At 41.2% G+C, this 18,103-nt stretch overlaps 1 protein-coding gene across 3 annotated transcripts in view; it reads left to right on the top strand.

Annotated features, from left to right (window-relative positions):
* Positions 1-845: 845 nt before the first annotated feature.
* Positions 846-18,103, top strand: part of LOC105473404 (MDM2 proto-oncogene) — a 35,289-nt gene continuing 18,031 nt past the window's right edge. The window contains exons 1-7 of one of the 3 annotated variants that reach the window (XM_011727209.2): positions 846-1,161; positions 1,870-1,954; positions 6,509-6,583; positions 8,854-8,987; positions 12,271-12,320; positions 16,099-16,166; positions 16,293-16,389. In XM_011727209.2, the coding sequence (XP_011725511.1) occupies positions 1,148-1,161; positions 1,870-1,954; positions 6,509-6,583; positions 8,854-8,987; positions 12,271-12,320; positions 16,099-16,166; positions 16,293-16,389 (523 nt within the window). In that variant the 5' untranslated portion in view covers positions 846-1,147. Of the gene's footprint in view, positions 1,162-1,484; positions 1,743-1,869; positions 1,955-6,508; positions 6,584-8,853; positions 8,988-12,270; positions 12,321-16,098; positions 16,167-16,292; positions 16,390-18,103 lie in introns of those variants that run through there. The other 2 variants (XM_011727212.3, XM_071071460.1) reach the window with 2 other exon arrangements.

Here is an 18,103-nt window from a genome sequence, read left to right as displayed (position 1 = left end):
GAAACAGTCTTGCCCTGTCGCCCAGGCTGGAGTGCAGTGGCATGATCTTGGCTCGCTGCAGCCTCCGCCTCCTGGGTTCACGGGATTCTCCTGCCTCAGCCTCCCGAGTAGCTGGGATTATAGGTGCCCGCCACCATGCCCGGCTAATTTTTGTAGTTTTTAGTAGAGACAGCGTTTCCCATGTTGGCCATGGCTGGTCTTGAACTCCTGACCTCAAGTGATCCACCGGCCTCGGCCTACCTAAAGTGATGGGATTACAAGCGGGAGCCACCGCGCCTGGCCAAACCCAAACATTCTAAAAGTAACCGCTCCCCTCCCCACCAACGGTAACCAGCGTCTTTGTTCTCCAACCATAGCAGCTGTATGCACCGGTGTATAAGCCTGCCTTAAGTGCTATTTTAAATCTTTATTAAAAACAAGCCTTGACTCATTTGTGTACAACTCCAGCGGCTAGTGCAGTGGGCTTAACGTATTAAACAGCTGTTAATTTTGGTTTCTTTTTGGTAACAGCGACACGGAGATCCGCATTTGTCGCAGTTTCCACCACGGGCGGGAAGCGTAAATACAAGAAATATAAAAATAGCGCAACGGCTAAAGGAGTGTTCCCAGTGCCAAGCCAGGCAGGCGCCGCGCCCGGGCCGAGCCCCACCCGCCCAGTTCGCGTCCAAGACTCCCACCCCGCCTCAGAGTACGCCGCGCCCGCGGGGCGACACTCCCAACTCCATCTTCCCGGAGGCGGTGCGGCCCAGCCCCTGACCCAATTGGCGGAAGCGGGGCCGGGTGTGTGCGCGCGCACAAATGCCCGGATGCGCCGCGACGCCCCGCACGCTCCCCTCCGGCGGTAGGGGGCGCGCACCGCGGCACCGCGGCTAGCTTGGCTGCTCGTGGGGCCTTTCCGGCCCTGTGTGTCGGGAAGATGGAGCAAGAAGCCGAGCCCGAGGGGCGGCGTCGACCCCTCTGACCGAGATCCTGCTGCTTTCGCAGCCAGGAGCCCCGTCCCTCCCCGGATTAGTGCATTCGAGCGCCCAGTGCCCTGGCCCCGAGAGTGGAATGGTTCCCAAGGCCCAGGACGTCGTGCTTCCGCGGGCCCCGTGAAGGAAACTGGGGAGTCTCGAGGGACCCCCGACTCCAAGCGCGAAAACCCCGGATGGTGAGGAGCAGGTACTGGCCCGGCAGCGACCGGTCACTTCTGGTTCTGGGCTGTGACGGTGTCCCCTGCATCGCTGGTTCCCAGCCTCTGCCCGCTCGCAGCCTTTGTGCGGTTTGTGGCTGGGGGCTCGGGGCGCGGGGCACGTGGCTTTGCGGAGGTTTTGTTGGACTGGGGCTAGGCAGTAGCCGCCAGGGAGGAGGGCGGGGTTTCGGACGGCTCTCGCGGCGGCGGGGGGCGGGAGTGGTTCGGAGGTCTCCGCGGGAGTCCAGGGTAAAGGTCACGTGGGCTGGGGGCTGCGGGGCCGCCTCGGTGGCGGGGTCCCGGTAATCGCAGGGGCCTGTCGGGTCGGTCTTGTGAATGCTGCGCATAGTCTGGGCGGGATTGGGCCAGTTCCATGGGCAGGTTGACTCAGCTTTTCCTCTTGAGCTGGTCAAGTTCAGACACGTTCCGAAACTGCAGTAAAAGGAGTTAAGTCCTGACTTGTCTCCAGCTGGGGCTATTTAAACCATGCATTTTCCCAGCTGTGTTCAGTGGCGATTGGAGGGTAGACCTGTGGGCACAGACGCACACCACTTTTTCTCTGCTGATCCAGGTAAGCACCGACTTGCTTGTAGCTTTAGTTTTAACAAAGGCGTTGTTTATGTTCTTTATATATGATTAATTTTTCGCAGATGTTTCATGATTTCCAGTTTTCATCGTCTTTTTTTTCCTTCTTGTAGGCAAATGTGCAATACCAACATGTCTGTACCTACTGATGGTGCTGTAACCACCTCACAGATTCCAGCTTCTGAACAAGAGACCCTGGTTAGTATTTTTGTCTCGTGTAATTTTAATAATTTATTTTATGAAGTGATAAACTAAATTTCATATACCTCAATTATGGCATGGCTCTGTAAATGACATTGTATGTGCATAACTTAAAGTGTGCTACCTCGGGCATGACTGCGTGGAGTTAAAAACTGTTAAGAACTGGTCAGTATTTTCTTAGCCCTTTGCCACATAGGCTTTAAAAATTAGTTCCATTACATTGTTAAGCGTGGTTGAAGTTATGTTTGTTATGTGACTGATTTTTTTTTTCCTTTTTGACCTCCCAGTATTTAATTTTTAAAAATGATTTCTAAAAGTCACAAAAATTATTCATGCTTGTTTTAAAGATTTTTGTCATTAGAGAAATTTTAAAGTAAAACCTGAAAATTCCAGTCTTTTTGCTGCATGTTCCCTTTTAGATTTTTTCTGTGTGCATACCCACATATATTTACATTTGAATTTAAATCTATGTTATTGTCCTGTTTGTTGTACTAACAAGATGAAACTATAGTTGTTCTGTGACTTGCATCCTTGTCAATAAAGTCTACAGAATTCTTTTTAATGGCTGCATGGTATTCCATAGCATGATAAAAATTATGACTTTACTGACAGCTTTTTAAAAATTGCCTCCTGTTTTTGAGTATTACAGATAGTGCTGCTTTGTACATCCATCCCGTGTGACTATTTCTGTAAGAAAGATTTTATGGAATTATAGGCTGGATGCGGTGGCTCACCCTTGTAATCCTAGCACTTTGGAAGGTCAAGGCGGGCCGATCACCTGAGATGAGGAGTTCAAGACTAGCCTGGCCAACATGGTGAAACCCTGTCTCTACTAAAAATACAAAAATTACTCGGGCATGGTGGTGCGTGCCTATAATCCCAGCTGCTGAGGAGGCTGAGGCAGGAGAATCACTTGAACCTGGGAGGCAGAGGTTGCGGTGAGCCAAGATTGTGCCATTTAGGCCGGGCGCGGTGGCTTACGCCTGTAATCCCAGCACTTTGGGAGGCCGAGGCGGGCGGATCACGAGGTCAGGAGATCGAGACCATCCTGGCTAACACGGTGAAACCCCGTCTCTACTAAAAAATACAAAAAACTAGCCGGGCGGTGGCAGGCGCCTGTAGTCCCAGCTACTCGGGAGGCTGAGGCAGGAGAATGGCGTGAACCCGGGAGGCGGAGCTTGCAGTGAGCTGAGATCCGGCCACTGCACTCCAGCCTGGGTGACAGAGCGAGACTCTGTCTCAAAAAAAAAAAATAAATAAATAAATAAATAAATAAAAATAAAAATTAAAAAAAGATTGCGCCATTTTACTCCAGCCTGGGCGATAAGAGTGAAACTGTATTAAAAAAAAGAAAAAAGAAAAATATTTTATAGAATTAGAACTCCTGAGTCCTAAATTTTTTTTTTTTTTTTTTGAGACGGAGTCTTGCTCTGTTGCCCAGGCTGGAGTGCAGTGGCCGGATCTCAGCTCACTGCAAGCTCCGCCTCCCGGGTTTACGCCATTCTCCTCCCTCAGCCTCCCGAGTAGCTGGGACTACAGGCGCCCGCCACCTCGCCTGGCTAGTTTTTTGTATTTTTTTGGTAGAGACGGGGTTTCACCGTGTTAGCCAGGCTGGTCTCGATCTCCTGACCTCGTGATCCGCCCGTCTCGGCCTCCCAAAGTGCTGGGATTACAGGCTTGATGAGTCCTAAATTTTACTCATATTTGATTGCTGCTGGTAACTTGCTCACCAAAAGGCTCTAACAGTTTCACTCCTGCCAACACTGAATATTACCAATCTTTAATTATTATTACTTTTTTTTTTGATAAAAGGTACTGTGCCATTGTTTAAATTCATTTTTCCCTAGTTTCTTGGTGAGGCTGGGCACCTTTCCTTTTGTTTTGAGACAGAGTTTCACTCTTGTTGCCCAGGCTGGAGTGCAATGGCGAGATCTTGGCTCACTGCAACCTCTGCCTCCCAGGTTCAAGCGATTCTCCTGCCTTAGCCTCCCAAGTAGCTGGGGTTACAGGCACGCGCAATCATGCTCAGCTAATTTTGTATTTTTAGTAGAGATGGGGTTTTTCCACGTTGGTCATGCTGGTCTTGAACTCCCAACTTCATGTGATCTGCCTGCCTCGGCCTCCCAAAGTGCTGGGATTACAGGCGTGAGTCACTGCAGCAGGCCTCCATTTTGTTGTCATTTGTTTCTTCTGGGATTTGCCTCGTCTTCTCTGGCCATTTTCCTTTTGGTTCTTTAAAATTTTTCTTAGTAATTGGAGTAGCTCTATGTGTTTCAAGTATATTTAACTTTTGTTGCTTACTAATGTAGCATTTGCTTTTATGTTGTCTTTTCCCCATTGAGAACAATTCTTTGAAGTAAAATTTGTTGGCTTTTGAATTTCTTATCATGCTTTGGAAGAACTCTCCTATCTTGCAAATATATTCCTATATTTTCTTCTAGATTTAAATTTTTTAGATATTTAGATCTTTACCTATAATTTATCTTCCTGTTCTTCAATGTAAGATTACGAATGCTATTATCTTTTATAGCCATTTCTCACTAATACATGTCTTTTAAGTCACTAATATACTGATGGCTTTCCATTACAGAATTTTTTTTTTTTTTTTTTTTTTTTTTGTGAGACTGAGTCTTGATCTGTTGCCCAGACTGGAGTGCAGTGGCATGATCTCAGCTCACTACAACATCTGCCTCCTGAGTTCAAGCAGTTCTGCTGCAGCCTCCTGAGTAGCTGGGATTACAGGCACCCACCACCACACCCGGCTAATTTTTGTATTTTTAGTAGAAATAGGGTTTCACCATGTTGTCCAGGCTGGTCTTGAACTTCTGACCTCGTGATCCACCTGTCTTGGCCTCCCAAAGCGCTGAGATTACAGGTGTGAGCCACTGTGCCTGGCCTACACCTAAGTAATTTTTGTGTATTTAATAGAGACAGAGTTTCGCTGTGTTGGCCAGGCTGGTCTCGAACTTCTGACTTCAGGTGATCTGCCTGCCTCAGCCTCCCAAAGTGCTGGGATTACAGGCCTGAGCCACCACACCCATCTTCCATTACAGATTTTTACTTAGAGTTATTTTATCTAATTTGAAGCTAATATAGCATATATTAAAAATTCAGAAGAAAAAAGATAATTTTTAAATCTTTTTTGAGAGAATTCATTATTTTGCCTGAAAGTAAAGTGCATATATACGCACAGTTAAAAAAAAGTGCAATCAGAAAAATTAATAATTCAATATGTATTTTAAATTTTTCAGTTGTTTAATATTTGTTTTATTGATTAGCTGGAAATAGGCAATTTTTTAAAAATCTGTTTTTAAGACACTCCCAGTGGGGGTGCTGTCAGATTTTAAACAGCTGTCAGATTTAGACACAGGACTGGGGCATATCAAAGAGAGGTGCAGAGGTACCAGTTTGTGTGGGTGGTGGCAAGCTGTAAAGATACTGAGTTTTGCAGATTTTGATAAAAGGAAGAGAGAAAATGCATGTAAGTACATTACATTCCCCTCCCCCATGGCAGTTATTTTTCTCAATACCATTTGTAAAACTTCTAGATAAGTGGCAGGCAAACTTTAGCCTGTTGGCCAGCTTTGCCCTGTTGCCTGTTTTTGTTTTAATTTTAAAATTTTTTTGTAGAGGTGGGGTCTCTCAGTATGGCCCAGGCTGGTCTTGAACACCTAGCCTTAAGCGAACCTCTAGCACTCAGTCTCCCGAAGTGCTGGGGTTATAGGCATGAGCCACCTCGCCCAGCCAGCTTCCTTTCTTTCTGTAAAGAAAATTTTACTGGAATGCAACCATGCCTGTTGGTTTACATAGTAACTATACTTTTTACTTGGATAGAACCATTTGTATGAAAAGCTTAAAATATTTAACAGTCTGGCTCTTTACAGAAAAAAATTGACCTGTAATCTAGTTGGCAGGCTCCTTGAATATAGGTCATATGTCTTATTTGTAATTTTTTTTGCAGTACCTACTACTGTCCAGTGCATAGTATTAGCTCAGTAAATGTTTGTCAAGTAGATATTTGAAATGTAGACCAACTAAGAGGCAGCATGATATAGTAGGAAGAAAATGGTGAGTTGTAGTTGAGGGACCTGGGTTGGTATGTCTGATCTGTTCTTAATTACTCTTGTCAGCTTGGGTTAGTTAGTTAAGTTCTCTAGCTTTCAGGAACCTAATCTTTAGAGAAGATTGATAACAGGATCCACTCTAAAGATTTATTCATTTCTCTTTGATTCTCTAAGTTAGCTTGCAAGAAGCTCATTGGATCAGTACCGTAAGCTCATTGGATCTTAAGAATTTATGGTTGTTTGTAAGGCAGTAAGCAGGTAATATAAATAGCTGAAGGAAAAAGTAATTTTTCCTGTCTTGGATTGGATGCTATCTGTGATCACAACTAATGATACTTGATGATTCCATGATACTTGCATAATAATTAGATCCTCCCCAGCATTTTTTCCAAACCCCCTTTATTGAAGTTGATCGATATGTTTGCTGCAGGGCCTATAGTTCTGGGATAATTTTGGAAGTATAATAACAGCTCTTTTCTCTTTATAGGTTAGACCAAAGCCATTGCTTTTGAAGTTATTAAAGTCTGTTGGTGCACAAAAAGACACTTATACTATGAAAGAGGTAAGCTGAATCAAGAGATAACTAGCATCTTACTAGTTACATGTAGCCATACTTAAAGTTTTCAAGACTGTGGGGAGAAATTGGCCATATAGAAGGATTTTTCATTAAGCAGCAACATTTAATTTTGTGGTCATTTGGACTATATTTTAAAGCTGAAAATTCTAATTATACTCGAGTTTCATTTCTCAGCTAGGAACTCAGATAAGCAGAAGCCCTGTAGGGGCGCTTGACCATTTTATGCTGTGAACCCTTTGGTAGACTGGTGAAAGCCTTCTTAGACTGGTAACTCCTTCTAAGAATCATGTTTTTAAATATATGAAATAAAATGTATAGAATTACAAAGGAAACATACTAAAATACGGTTACCAAAATAGTATTTGTGATATATGTGCTTTTTTTATTAACACAATAAGTACTAAGATTTAGAAGCAGCTATAATAAATATAGTGTTTTGTTGTTTTTTTTTTTTTGAGATGGAGTCTCGCTCTGTCACCCAAGCTGGAGTGCAGTGGCGGGATCTTGGCTCACTGCAACCTCCACCTCCTAGATTTAAGCCACTCTTCTGCCTCACCCTCCCACGCAGCTGGGATTACAGGCACCTGCCACCATGCCTGGCTAATCCTTTGTATTTTTAGTAGAGACAGGCTTTTGCCATGTTGGCCAGGCTGGTCTTGAACTCCTAGCCTCAGGTGATCCACCTGCCTTGGTCTCCCAAAATGCTGGGATTATAGGCATAAGCCACCATACATGGCCAATAAATATAATTTTGATTTAGTGAGGAATATAAGTCATATTTTGAAATGTTTGCCATAAGCACAGTATGATATGAAAACACCTGTGATTTTTGTTGGTGATGAAATCACAGGTATTAATACTGTTGTGATTTGTTGCCTACATTTATAATCGAAGGAAAAGCTAAATTCTAGTTAGAAGTTTGTGAAAATAAAGATAGAATTTTTTTCCCATCCAAATTAATGGACCCCCTGAATTCTATCCAAGGACTTCCTGGGCATCCCTGGATCCCAGGTTAAGAACTTCTGCACTAGAGATACATGAGTACAGTATACTGACCTTTCTGGGATAGAGGTGAGCTGATTCATGACCATATATTCTATTTAATGGATCTAGCATTTTAGTGCATTCCCCAGCTTTAAATTTGTGCACAGAAGCATGATTTTCATGCTTTTCAGTGAGAGATTGAGCCACCTTAGGCAAAATTTCAGTGTGATTGAAATATGCCTGTTCTCTCTCCTACTTAGTTTGTGGGACTCAGATTACTTAAAACATTAAAGTTTTTTTCCTACAACAGTATAGTGGGGCAGGAAGAGCTTCCGTATCCTTTTCCTCTCCAGCTATGCTTTTAGAAACTTCCTTAAGGGATATTTGGTGGAATAAATCTAAGTTCTCTTCCTTTTTCCTTTCCCACTGCTGGACAACAATCTGTCCAGTCACATAAGAATATTCCTTTAAGACTGATGCCTGCTTAGCCAGTTAAATCCAAAGACAGTGCTTGTAGGGAAGTGCCAGGTTAAATGGTATTTTTAGGGCTAATTTGGGATTGACCTTACTATCATTGTATAATCAGTTAAGGAAACAAAAAAGTATGGATTTAGCAGTAGATAGAAATGAGAAAATTGGCCAAGGCCATCATAAAGACTTAGAATGCTTATGCTAAACTGTGTAACAGTAATGTATGTATTGTCTGATGTAGTTCTCAGTTATAGGATCTTTGTTCTGGGGCACACAGGAAGGTAGAGAAAGCTAGTATGGGTAGTAAAAAGAGCATTGGATTAAGAGTCAGAAGAGCTGGGGCCAGTTTCTTCTTCTTTTTTATTTTTATTTTTTTTTGAGAGAAGTCTCTCTGTCGCTCAGGCTGGAGTGCAGTGGCGCAATCTCGGCTCACTGCAGCCTCCACCACCTCCTGGGTTCAAGCATTCTCCTGCCTCAGCCTCCGGAATAGCTGGGATTACAGGTGTCTGCCACCATGCCCGGCTAATTTTTGTATTTTTAATAGAGATGGGACCAGGGTGGTCTTTATCGCCTCACCTGGTGATCCATCCGCTTCGGCCTCCCAAAGTGCTGGGATCACAGGTGTGAGCCACTGCGCCCAGCCAAAAGTAGCTTCTAAGTACAAAATGGTGGTTGTTCTACATAGTTGTGGATATGGTTGCTGGTTGTTTACCCCATTCAGATTAATAGTATATTATTAAATGTATTTAAAACTAACATTTAGTTTTCTTTAATGCTCAGAAATCATATTTCTATTTCAGGTTCTTTTTTATCTTGGCCAGTATATTATGACTAAACGATTATATGATGAGAAGCAACAACATATTGTATATTGTTCAAATGATCTTCTAGGAGATTTGTTTGGTGTGCCAAGCTTCTCTGTGAAAGAGCACAGGTAATTCTTCAGTTTAGTCCATTGTAAAAAGCCTGTTGGGCTAACATTTCAGTTCACCTCTACCCTCATTCACTTTTGTCAGAGAAAAACTGGTAAAACATATAAAAGACATGCTGAAATTTAATTTTTTAGCTCTGTGGCATATTATTTGAAAACCTGAGCTCTGGCATCTTATAAACCAGTGTTTGAAACCTAGCCCAGTCATTTACTACTTTTGTGACTAGGTAGATTAACCTCTATAAACCTGTTTCCCCATTTATAAAATAGGGATAATTAAATACTTCATGTGGAGGTTAAAGCTCTTGAAAAGAGACGTTGTATAAAAAAAGCATAGTTTTTGGCACATACCAAGCATTCAAGTATTAGTCGTAGCTATTATAAATTTTTATTCCAGTCACTCCCAGAAACAGTATACCACCAAGTAGTAAAGGCTTAAATTTGAGCCTTAGATATTTTGGAGATCATTTTCGTGGTCACTTATCATTATGGCACTTAACCAGCAGAATTTAACCCAGGTATTCTAGAATTAGGCCTGGCGCAGTGGCTTACACCTGTAATCCCAGCACTTTGGGAGGCCGAGGCGGGTGGATCATCTGAAGTCAGGAGTTCGAGACCAGCCTGACCAACATGGAGAAACCCCATCGCTACTAAAAATAAAAAATTAGCCAGGCGTTGTGGTGCATGCCTGTAATCCCAGCTACTCGGGAGGCTGAGGCAGGAGAATTGCTTGAACCCAGGAGGTGGAGGTTGTGGTGAGCCGAGATCGCGCCATTGCACTCCAACCTGGGCAACAAGAGTAACACTCCATCTCAATTACTCTCTTTTTTGTTTTGTTTTTGAGAGGGAGTCTTGCTCTGTGGCCTAGGCTGGAGTGTAGTGGCGCAATCTTGGCTCACCGCAACCTCCGCCTCCTGAGTTCAAGATTCTCCTGCCTCGGCTTCCCGAGTAGCTGGGATTACAGGTGCCCGCCACCACGCCTGGCTAATTTTTGTATTTTTAGTAGAGACAGGGTTTCGCGATGTTGAGCAGGCTGGTCTTGAGCTCCCACCCTCAGGTGATCCACCCGCCTTGGCCTCCCAAAGTGCTGGGATTACAGGTGTGAGCCACCACACCCGGCCTACATTTGGAATTCTTTGTCACATTTGGTTTAGCACAGGCAATCGGTATTGAGCCTTAGCATTCATTCTGTTAATTAATAGAATGAATGCTTTCACCTGGAACAGTTAACTAGCTTCTGCTAGTATTTAATGCTCAATAGTATAGCTGAAAAGATGATAATTAAATGGGATTTTATTTTATTAAAATAGATAACTTCCTCAACTGAGCAAGGGATTTTATAATTTTAAAACAACCTCATTATTGTAAACATAGTATATATTATATTATTGAACATTAGGAAATGACAGAAAACTAAGAAAAGTAGAGAATAAAAGGACTATAGTTTGTTACCAAAAGTTATTTTTACCAGTCGTTTGTATATTATGTGCAACTGTGTTTTAACCTAGTTATATAGTACTGTATTTAATTTCATCTAGCTTTTAAATATTATATATTATAATTTTTATATAATATAATTAATATATATTATAAATAATTATTTTTTCATTGATGAATCACTTTGTTTAATATCCATATATGTTGTCATTTTAAACTTGGCCTTGGGATATATGATTTAATTTTATAAATTTAAAAAATATATGGGTATATTGGTGAATTTTTCAGCTATTGAATATTGAATCTTCTTTTTTTTTTTTTTTTTTTTTTTTTGAGATGTCTTGCTCTGTTACCCAGGCTGCAACCTCTGCCTCCCAGGTTCAAGTGATTCTCTTGCCTCAGCCTCCTGAGTAGCTGGGGTTACAGGTGCATGCTACTATGTCCAGCTAATTTTTTGTATTTTTAGTAGAGATGAGGTTTTGCCATGTTGGCCAGGCTGGTTTCGAACTCCTGACCTCACGTGATCTGCCTGCCTCAGCCTCCCAAAGTGCTGGGATTACAGACGTGAGCCACTGTGCCTGGTCTGAATATTGAATCTTCGGATAGTGTTTGGAAGTATGATTTCCTTGGATTTGAATTCTAAATGTTGAGAGATAAGAAATAGGAGAAATTACTTACTTGAAAAGGATATGAATTTAAAATGTTGTGGGTTTAGGTTGCCGTATCCTTATTCCCAAGGGTGAAAAAAGATAGTTGGGATCATATTTCCTCTTAATATTGAGTGAGGAGCAATATTTTGTGACTAACACTCTCTCAAATCCTTAGTTTAAAAAGAAAAGGAAAAATCCATTGTGACATCAACGAATACTGGGGTAAATGAATTATCCTCCTGTTAGGATATAAACTTCATCAGGGCATATACATTTCTGTTTGATTCTTTGTTTTCCCCAGTGTCTGGTACATGGTTGGTTTTCAGTCTGTATTTATTGAATGAATGAGTGCTGCTTTATCTGTTAATAAGTTTTTTTTTTTTTTTTTTTTCCTGAGTTGGAGTTTTGCTCTTGTTGCCCAGGCTGGAGTGCAATGGCATGATCTCGGCTCACCGCAACCCCTGCCTCCCGGGTTTAAGTGATTCTCCTGCCTCAGCCTCCCAAGTAGCTGGGATTACAGGCATGCGCCACCACGCCCAGCTAATTTTGTATTTTTAGTAGAGATGGGGTTTCTCCATGTTAGTCAGACTGATCTTGAACTCCGGGCCTCAGGTGATCCACCCTACTTGGCCTTCCGGAGTGCTGAGATTACAGGTGTGAGCCACCACGCCCAGCCTCTGTTAATAAGTGTTAAGATCAAGAAAGGAAGTTGAAGCTTGATGAAAGTCAAGATTATAATCAAATTCCTATTTAATGGATTTTGCATAACTCGATACTTTTTTGGGCAGTTTGTGTTTAATGGATTTTGCATAACTCAATACTTTTTTTTTTGGCAGTTTGCTACTAAGCACATAGCTAAAAACATTCCTGTTTGAAAATAAGTACGTTAAACTGCTTCCTGCTTGCACACCCATTTTTTGAGGTTTGGTAAAGTCCAAACAAAGCACATTTCAGGAATTGGCAGTGTGAAATCTTTCAACTAGAGAGACTTTAATAATTATTAAAAGTAGCTGTACGTAATCATTGTGCTACTAATTATTGTGCTTTTATGTGCCTACAAGCTTGCCAATGATAAATTTGGTTTTGAATGTGTGCAGTAGTTCATACTAAGTATGTATGTAAAAGTCTGGTTAAATCCAGCTTAATACAAATTATTTTAAAATATACATCTCTTGTTATTTTTTTTTTCTGTCTACAAGGAAAATATATACCATGATCTACAGAAACTTGGTAGTAGTCAATCAGCAGGGTAAGTTAATTTTGAGCATCATGAATAAATACCATAAAAAGATTTTAAAGACATTTTTGTTCATGTGCATGTTTTGTAATTGATTCTCTTTAAAAGTTGCTTTAATATTGTAATAAAAATATGATAAATTTATTAGAAGTACATATGAACTAAAACCACATTATACTGAGGTTCTAATGTAAGGTTAAATACCTTGTTACATTAATTTAAGACTTGGGATATCAGAGTTAGGATTTGTTTTGAAAGGTCCATAATTTCAGAAGCTCCTATTTAGGAGTGATCTACCTTGAAAATGTATTGAAAGGCTTTGGGAAATAATACAGTTACCTACGTAGGACATTGTGTGAGGATGAAGGATGGGTCTTTTTCTTTGATTATAGACAAAATTTTGTTTACCAATTTGTGGAAGTGGAATTTTATGTTCCTACTTCTGATTCTTAACTGGTTATTTTTGGGTCACATCTCTCTTAAATAAGCTGATAAAAGCATTGGGTTCTTGTTCCAGAAAGATGCACGTGGGTACATATACATGGATAAGTCAATAAGTGTTTTACAACCTTCTTTCCATGAGAAAAGCCCTGATTTATGTGCTTGCTGACTCCCATAGTATAATACTCTCATTTGAAGGCTAAAAACATGGAGTTGGGAAGAGATGTACACAGTTTGGTTTTTTTTTTTGAGAAGGAATCTTGCTCTGTCACCCAGGCTGGAGTGCAGTGGCACGATCTTGGTTCACTGCAACCTCTGCCTCCCACGTTCAAGCAATTCTTCTCTCTCAGCCTCCCGAGTAGCTGGGACTAAAGGCTTATGCCACCATGCCTGGCTAATTTTTGTATTTTTAGTAGAGACAGGGTTTCAGCTTATTGGCCAGGCTGGTCTCGAACTCCTGACCTTGCAATCTGCCTGCCTCGGCCTTCCAAAGTGCTGGGATTACAGGTGTGAGCCACTGCACCCGGCCCCACAGTTTGCTTTTGAACACACTACACCCTTCCTAAAGCCCATCCTCGAACTACAGTTAAGAAATGCTGTTAGGCCAGGTGTGATGGCTCATGCCTATAATTCCAGCGCTTTAGGAGGCTAAGGCAGGAGGATCACTTGACCCTGGAGTTCAAGACCAGCCTGGGCAGCATGGCAAAATCCTGCCTCTGCAAAAACTACAAAAATCGGCTGGGTATAGTGGTGCATGCCTGTAGTCCTAGCTACTGAGGAGTCTGAGGCAGGAGGATTGTTTGAGCCCGGGAGGTCAGGACTGCAGTGAACTGTGCTCATGCCATTCCAGTCTGGGTGACGGAGCAAGACCTCATTTCTTAAAAAGACAAAAACAAAAAAACACCTGTCAGGAGCTTATATAGTTCCTAGAATGAAATGACCACTCCCTTGTACTTCCTCTATTCCATATTCAGATTTTATTGTAAAATTGCTTTGTTACACGTGTGGGTTTTTTGTTTTTGAGAGGGACTCTTACTCTGTCACCCTGCTTGAAGTGCAGTGGTGTGGTCTTGGCTCACTGCATCCTCCACCTCCAGGGCTCAAATGATCCTCCCCCTCAGCCTCCCAAGTTGCTGGGACTACAGATACGCTCCACCATGCCTGGCTAATTTTTCTGTATGTTTGGTAGAAATGGTGTTTTGCTCTGTTGCCCAGGCTAGTCTCAACCTGAGCTCAAGAGATACTCTCACCTCGGCCTCCCAAAGTATAGGGATTACAGGCGTGAGCCACCGCGCCTGGCTGTTATACTTGTTTATATTTTTGTTACCTATGTCCTATTCAGGTTTGCATTCTGCATCACACAGTATAGTGTTTTATTAATGTGGTATTTAATAAATGTGTTGAATACTTATTCTTCCAAAGTTAGGATTTAAAGCCCAGAAAAGTACCTCCATTTTATCCCAGAATAAAAGTAGTTACTAGGCTGATGATTTGGCATTTTATTGTTTTAAAGCTCTTTAAGAAATTGTATGATAGCTAAATATACAATTATAGTATTTGTAGTAGTATTTTGAATTTTCTGAAGTATGTATCCCTGATGTATTAATTCCTTCATTTGTTTAAATAAACTTTGGCACATTACTAGAAAAATTATATTACTGAGATGGAAACTTACAAATTATTTGCAGTCTGAGTTTGATTTAGATACCAGTAGATTTAACTTCAGAACTCCTATTCCATGTTCTCAACTTTGTCACTTTTTTTTTGAGATGGAGTCTCTTCTGTTACTCAAATTAGAATGCAGTGGCATGATCTCGAATCACTGCAATCTCTGCTTCCCGGGTTTAAGCGATTCTCCTTCCTTAGCCTCCTGAGTAGGTGGGGTTACAGGTGCCTACCACCACGCCTGGTTAATTTTTGTATTTTTAGTAGAGAAAGGGTTTCACCATGTTGACCAGGCTGGTCTCAAACTCCTGACCTCAGGTGATCCTCCCACCTTGGCCTCCCAAAGTTCTGGGATTACAGGCGTGAGCTGCTGTGCCTGGCCTAGGGCTTCCTTTTTATTACATCTTTTTTGTAGCATCTGTTTATACTAATCCAAACTTCCTGGACAATATAACCTATTATGTACAACTTAAGAAAATTAGTGTAATACCTTACCCGTAGTATAAAGAGAAAATTAACATATGATAATGCATAATTTCAAAATGTTAATGTCCAGGCATAAGTTCACTGTTAAGATGAAAATGTTTCCAAGGGGGTAGTAAAGAGTATTTGATGATGATTGTCTGTATATCCCAAATCTGAAACTTTGACTTTTGAGCTCCAAGTCTGTATATCCCACTACAAATGAAACCTATGTGTCTGAATAACTCAGTTTTTTATCTTCCCATCCGGTCTGTTTATCTTTAAAGTTTCTCTTTTCGTGAATGGTGCCACTCATTTATTCACCCAAGGCAGAGTCTTGGAATCATCTTAACTCCTTTCTTCTTTGCCTTCTATTATTAAATACCAGGTCTTGTTGGTTTTTACCTATTTAATTTCTCTGGAATTTGTCTTCCATGCCTTAGTTTAGGCTTTAATCGTTTTTAGTTTGTATTGCAATTGTCTAATACTGGTTTTCCTGCCTCTGCCCTATTTTTCTTATATTTTGCCAGAGTGATTTGTCACTCTCTGCTTAAAATTACCATTTAGGAGTTCATTATTGCTCTCTGGATGTAATATTTTCTGTGAGCTAGAAATCAGTTTTCTTTCTTGGATTAAATCCTTTTTAATGGTGAGTGGCTGCAACATCGCATTAGGGAAGATTCTGAAGTATCTGCTGGGAAGAATGCAGTGATAAGGGAATGACAGCCTGAGTCCTGCTTTGGCTAGACGCACAGGATCCTTTACAATCTGAACCTGCCTACATTCCAGTAATAATGAACTGCTTGTGGTGTCCTGCAACAGAAACTGTTAGTTTGCTTTTGGATACTTTTTCACATGGCGTTTTCTTGGTCTGGAATGGCCTTTCCTAGCCCTATTTTCACATTGTCCTACAAAATATTTCCTGATTTTTTGCTCCTCAGACACTCCCTGTCCCTACCAAATAATGACTGTCCTGTCTCTCTGCTAATTTATCTTACAATCTTTTAATGTCTTGATTATACTTTGCTCTTCTACATTAAAGTTGAATTATTTTACTTACATCTGCAACATTTAGTATGAGGGTGCCACCTGGAAAATACATGTTTAATGTTTATTGAAAGGTTAAATTGCATAAGGGTTTGTGTTAGACTGATCACATATCTACTGAATAGCCGCCCTCCCCCCACCCACCAAGTTTCTGATTCTTTTTCTTTTCTCTCAGAATCATCAGACTCAGGTACATCTGTGAGTGAGAACAGGTGTCACCTTGAAGGTGGGAGTGATCAAAAGGTAATCTTTAAGTAAATTTCTCATTCTAATGTAATATTATTTGCCAGTTGGAAAGGTTATTTACAACAAATTAGCTTACTGGTTATGTTAAGTTTGTTGTATTTTATTTTTTTCCTGAATGCTTAGGACCTTGTGCAAGAGCTTCAGGAAGAGAAACCTTCGTCTTCACATTTGGTTTCTAGACCATCTACCTCATCTAGAAGGAGAGCGATTAGTGAGACAGGTATATATGAGTATTTGACACATTCACACAGCTTTTTGATGTTCTTTCTTTAATTAAATTAGTGCTTTTAGACTTAATTAAATTGTTCCCTTTTTTTGGTTGAGATGAATTAACCTCTGAGTTTTTTCATCCTTGATTTTATTAGATTTACAAATTGCTTATTTAGCAATATTTTTCTGGCTGACTACAGCAGGCATAGTTTACTGTGCCCCACCTGGAGTTTATAGTTAGCCAACTCTCTGTTAAGCTAATAGGAGGTGGCCGGGTGTGATGGCTCACGCCTGTAATCCCAGCACTTTGGGAGGCTGAGGCCGGCGGATCACGAAGTAAGGAGTTCAAGATCAGACTGACCAACATGGTGAAACCCCTTCTCTACTAAAAAACAAACAAACAAACAAAAAGTAGCTGGGCCTGGTGTCGCACACTTGTAATCGAGCTACTCAGGAGGTTGAGGAAGGAGAATTGCTTCAACCCGGGAGGTGGAAGTTTCAGTGAACCAAAATTGCGCCACTGCACTCCAGCCTGGGTAACTGAGCAAGACTTTGTCTAAAAAAAAGATAATAGGAGGCAGGCATATAAACTCCATTTTCGCCTTTATTCTTAGTCACCTTAACAGTTAAAATTTTAAATTGTTGTTTTTAATAAATGATAGTACATACCTATGAGTTTTAAAACAGAAAGTAAATAGCATTTTAGAAATGAAGAGATAAGGGCCAGGTGCGGTGGCTCACACCTGTAATCCCAGCACTTTGGGAGGCCAAGACAGGCAGATCACAAGGTCAGGAGATCGAGACCATCCTGGCTAACACGGTGAAACCCCGTGTCTACTAAAATACAAAAAATTAGCCAGGCGTGGTGTTGGGTGCCTGTAGTCCCAACTACTCAGGAGGCTGAGGCAGGAGAATGGCATGAACTGGGGAGGCAGAGCTTGCAGTGAGCTGAGATCATACTACTGCACTCCAGCCTGGGTGACAGAGCGAGACTCTCGTCTCAAGAAAAGAAAAAAAAGACAGAGAAAATAGTTGAGAACAGTTAGTAGAGGAGAAGACTGTAGCCTGAGGAAGTCACAGTAACTAAGACCGTATGATTCAGATGAAAGAGAATGTCAGATCAGTGAAACAGAGTAAATGAACCCAGACCAGAATCTTGTACATGCGGGCAGAAGACAGGAAGGGCAGAGGTGTCTAGGCAGAGGTGGAACTAGAACAAATGGTAGTTACTTGGGAAAAAGGTGAAGTTACATCTGTACCTTATGCCAAAATGAATTTCAAATGAGTTTAAAAGATAAAAATAGAATGCAACATATTTGAAAGATAGTCACTTTAAATTTGACTGTTAATATCTGTATTACGTAAAAGTCTCCCCAAATCAATAAGGAAAACATTGAAACTTCAAATAGCAAAAAGGGCAGACAGTTCACAGAAATTTCCCACAGTAAATACAAATGACTAATAAATAGGGGGAAAGGGTGAATTTTGGTGATTTTAGCTTTACAGATACTAAAAAATGCCTAAAGGGTGTCCTTTTGGTCTATCAAATTAGCAAAAATAAATTTTTTACTCATCCTTACAACTTGTGTATTAGCACTGATAAACTGTTGGTCTACAAGTTGGTATAAGTTGGTAAAAATTGATTAAATTTTTCAGATTATAAAAAAGCTTAAATGGCCTGGTGCTGCAGTGGCTCACACCTGTAATCCCAGCACTTTGGAAGG

The sequence above is a fragment of the Macaca nemestrina genome, chromosome 10 (genome assembly GCF_043159975.1).
Source record: "Macaca nemestrina isolate mMacNem1 chromosome 10, mMacNem.hap1, whole genome shotgun sequence".
NCBI classification, from domain to species: domain Eukaryota; kingdom Metazoa; phylum Chordata; class Mammalia; order Primates; family Cercopithecidae; genus Macaca; species Macaca nemestrina.
Note: the sequence above shows the minus strand (reverse complement) of the source record. Positions and strands in the feature narration are given on the sequence as shown.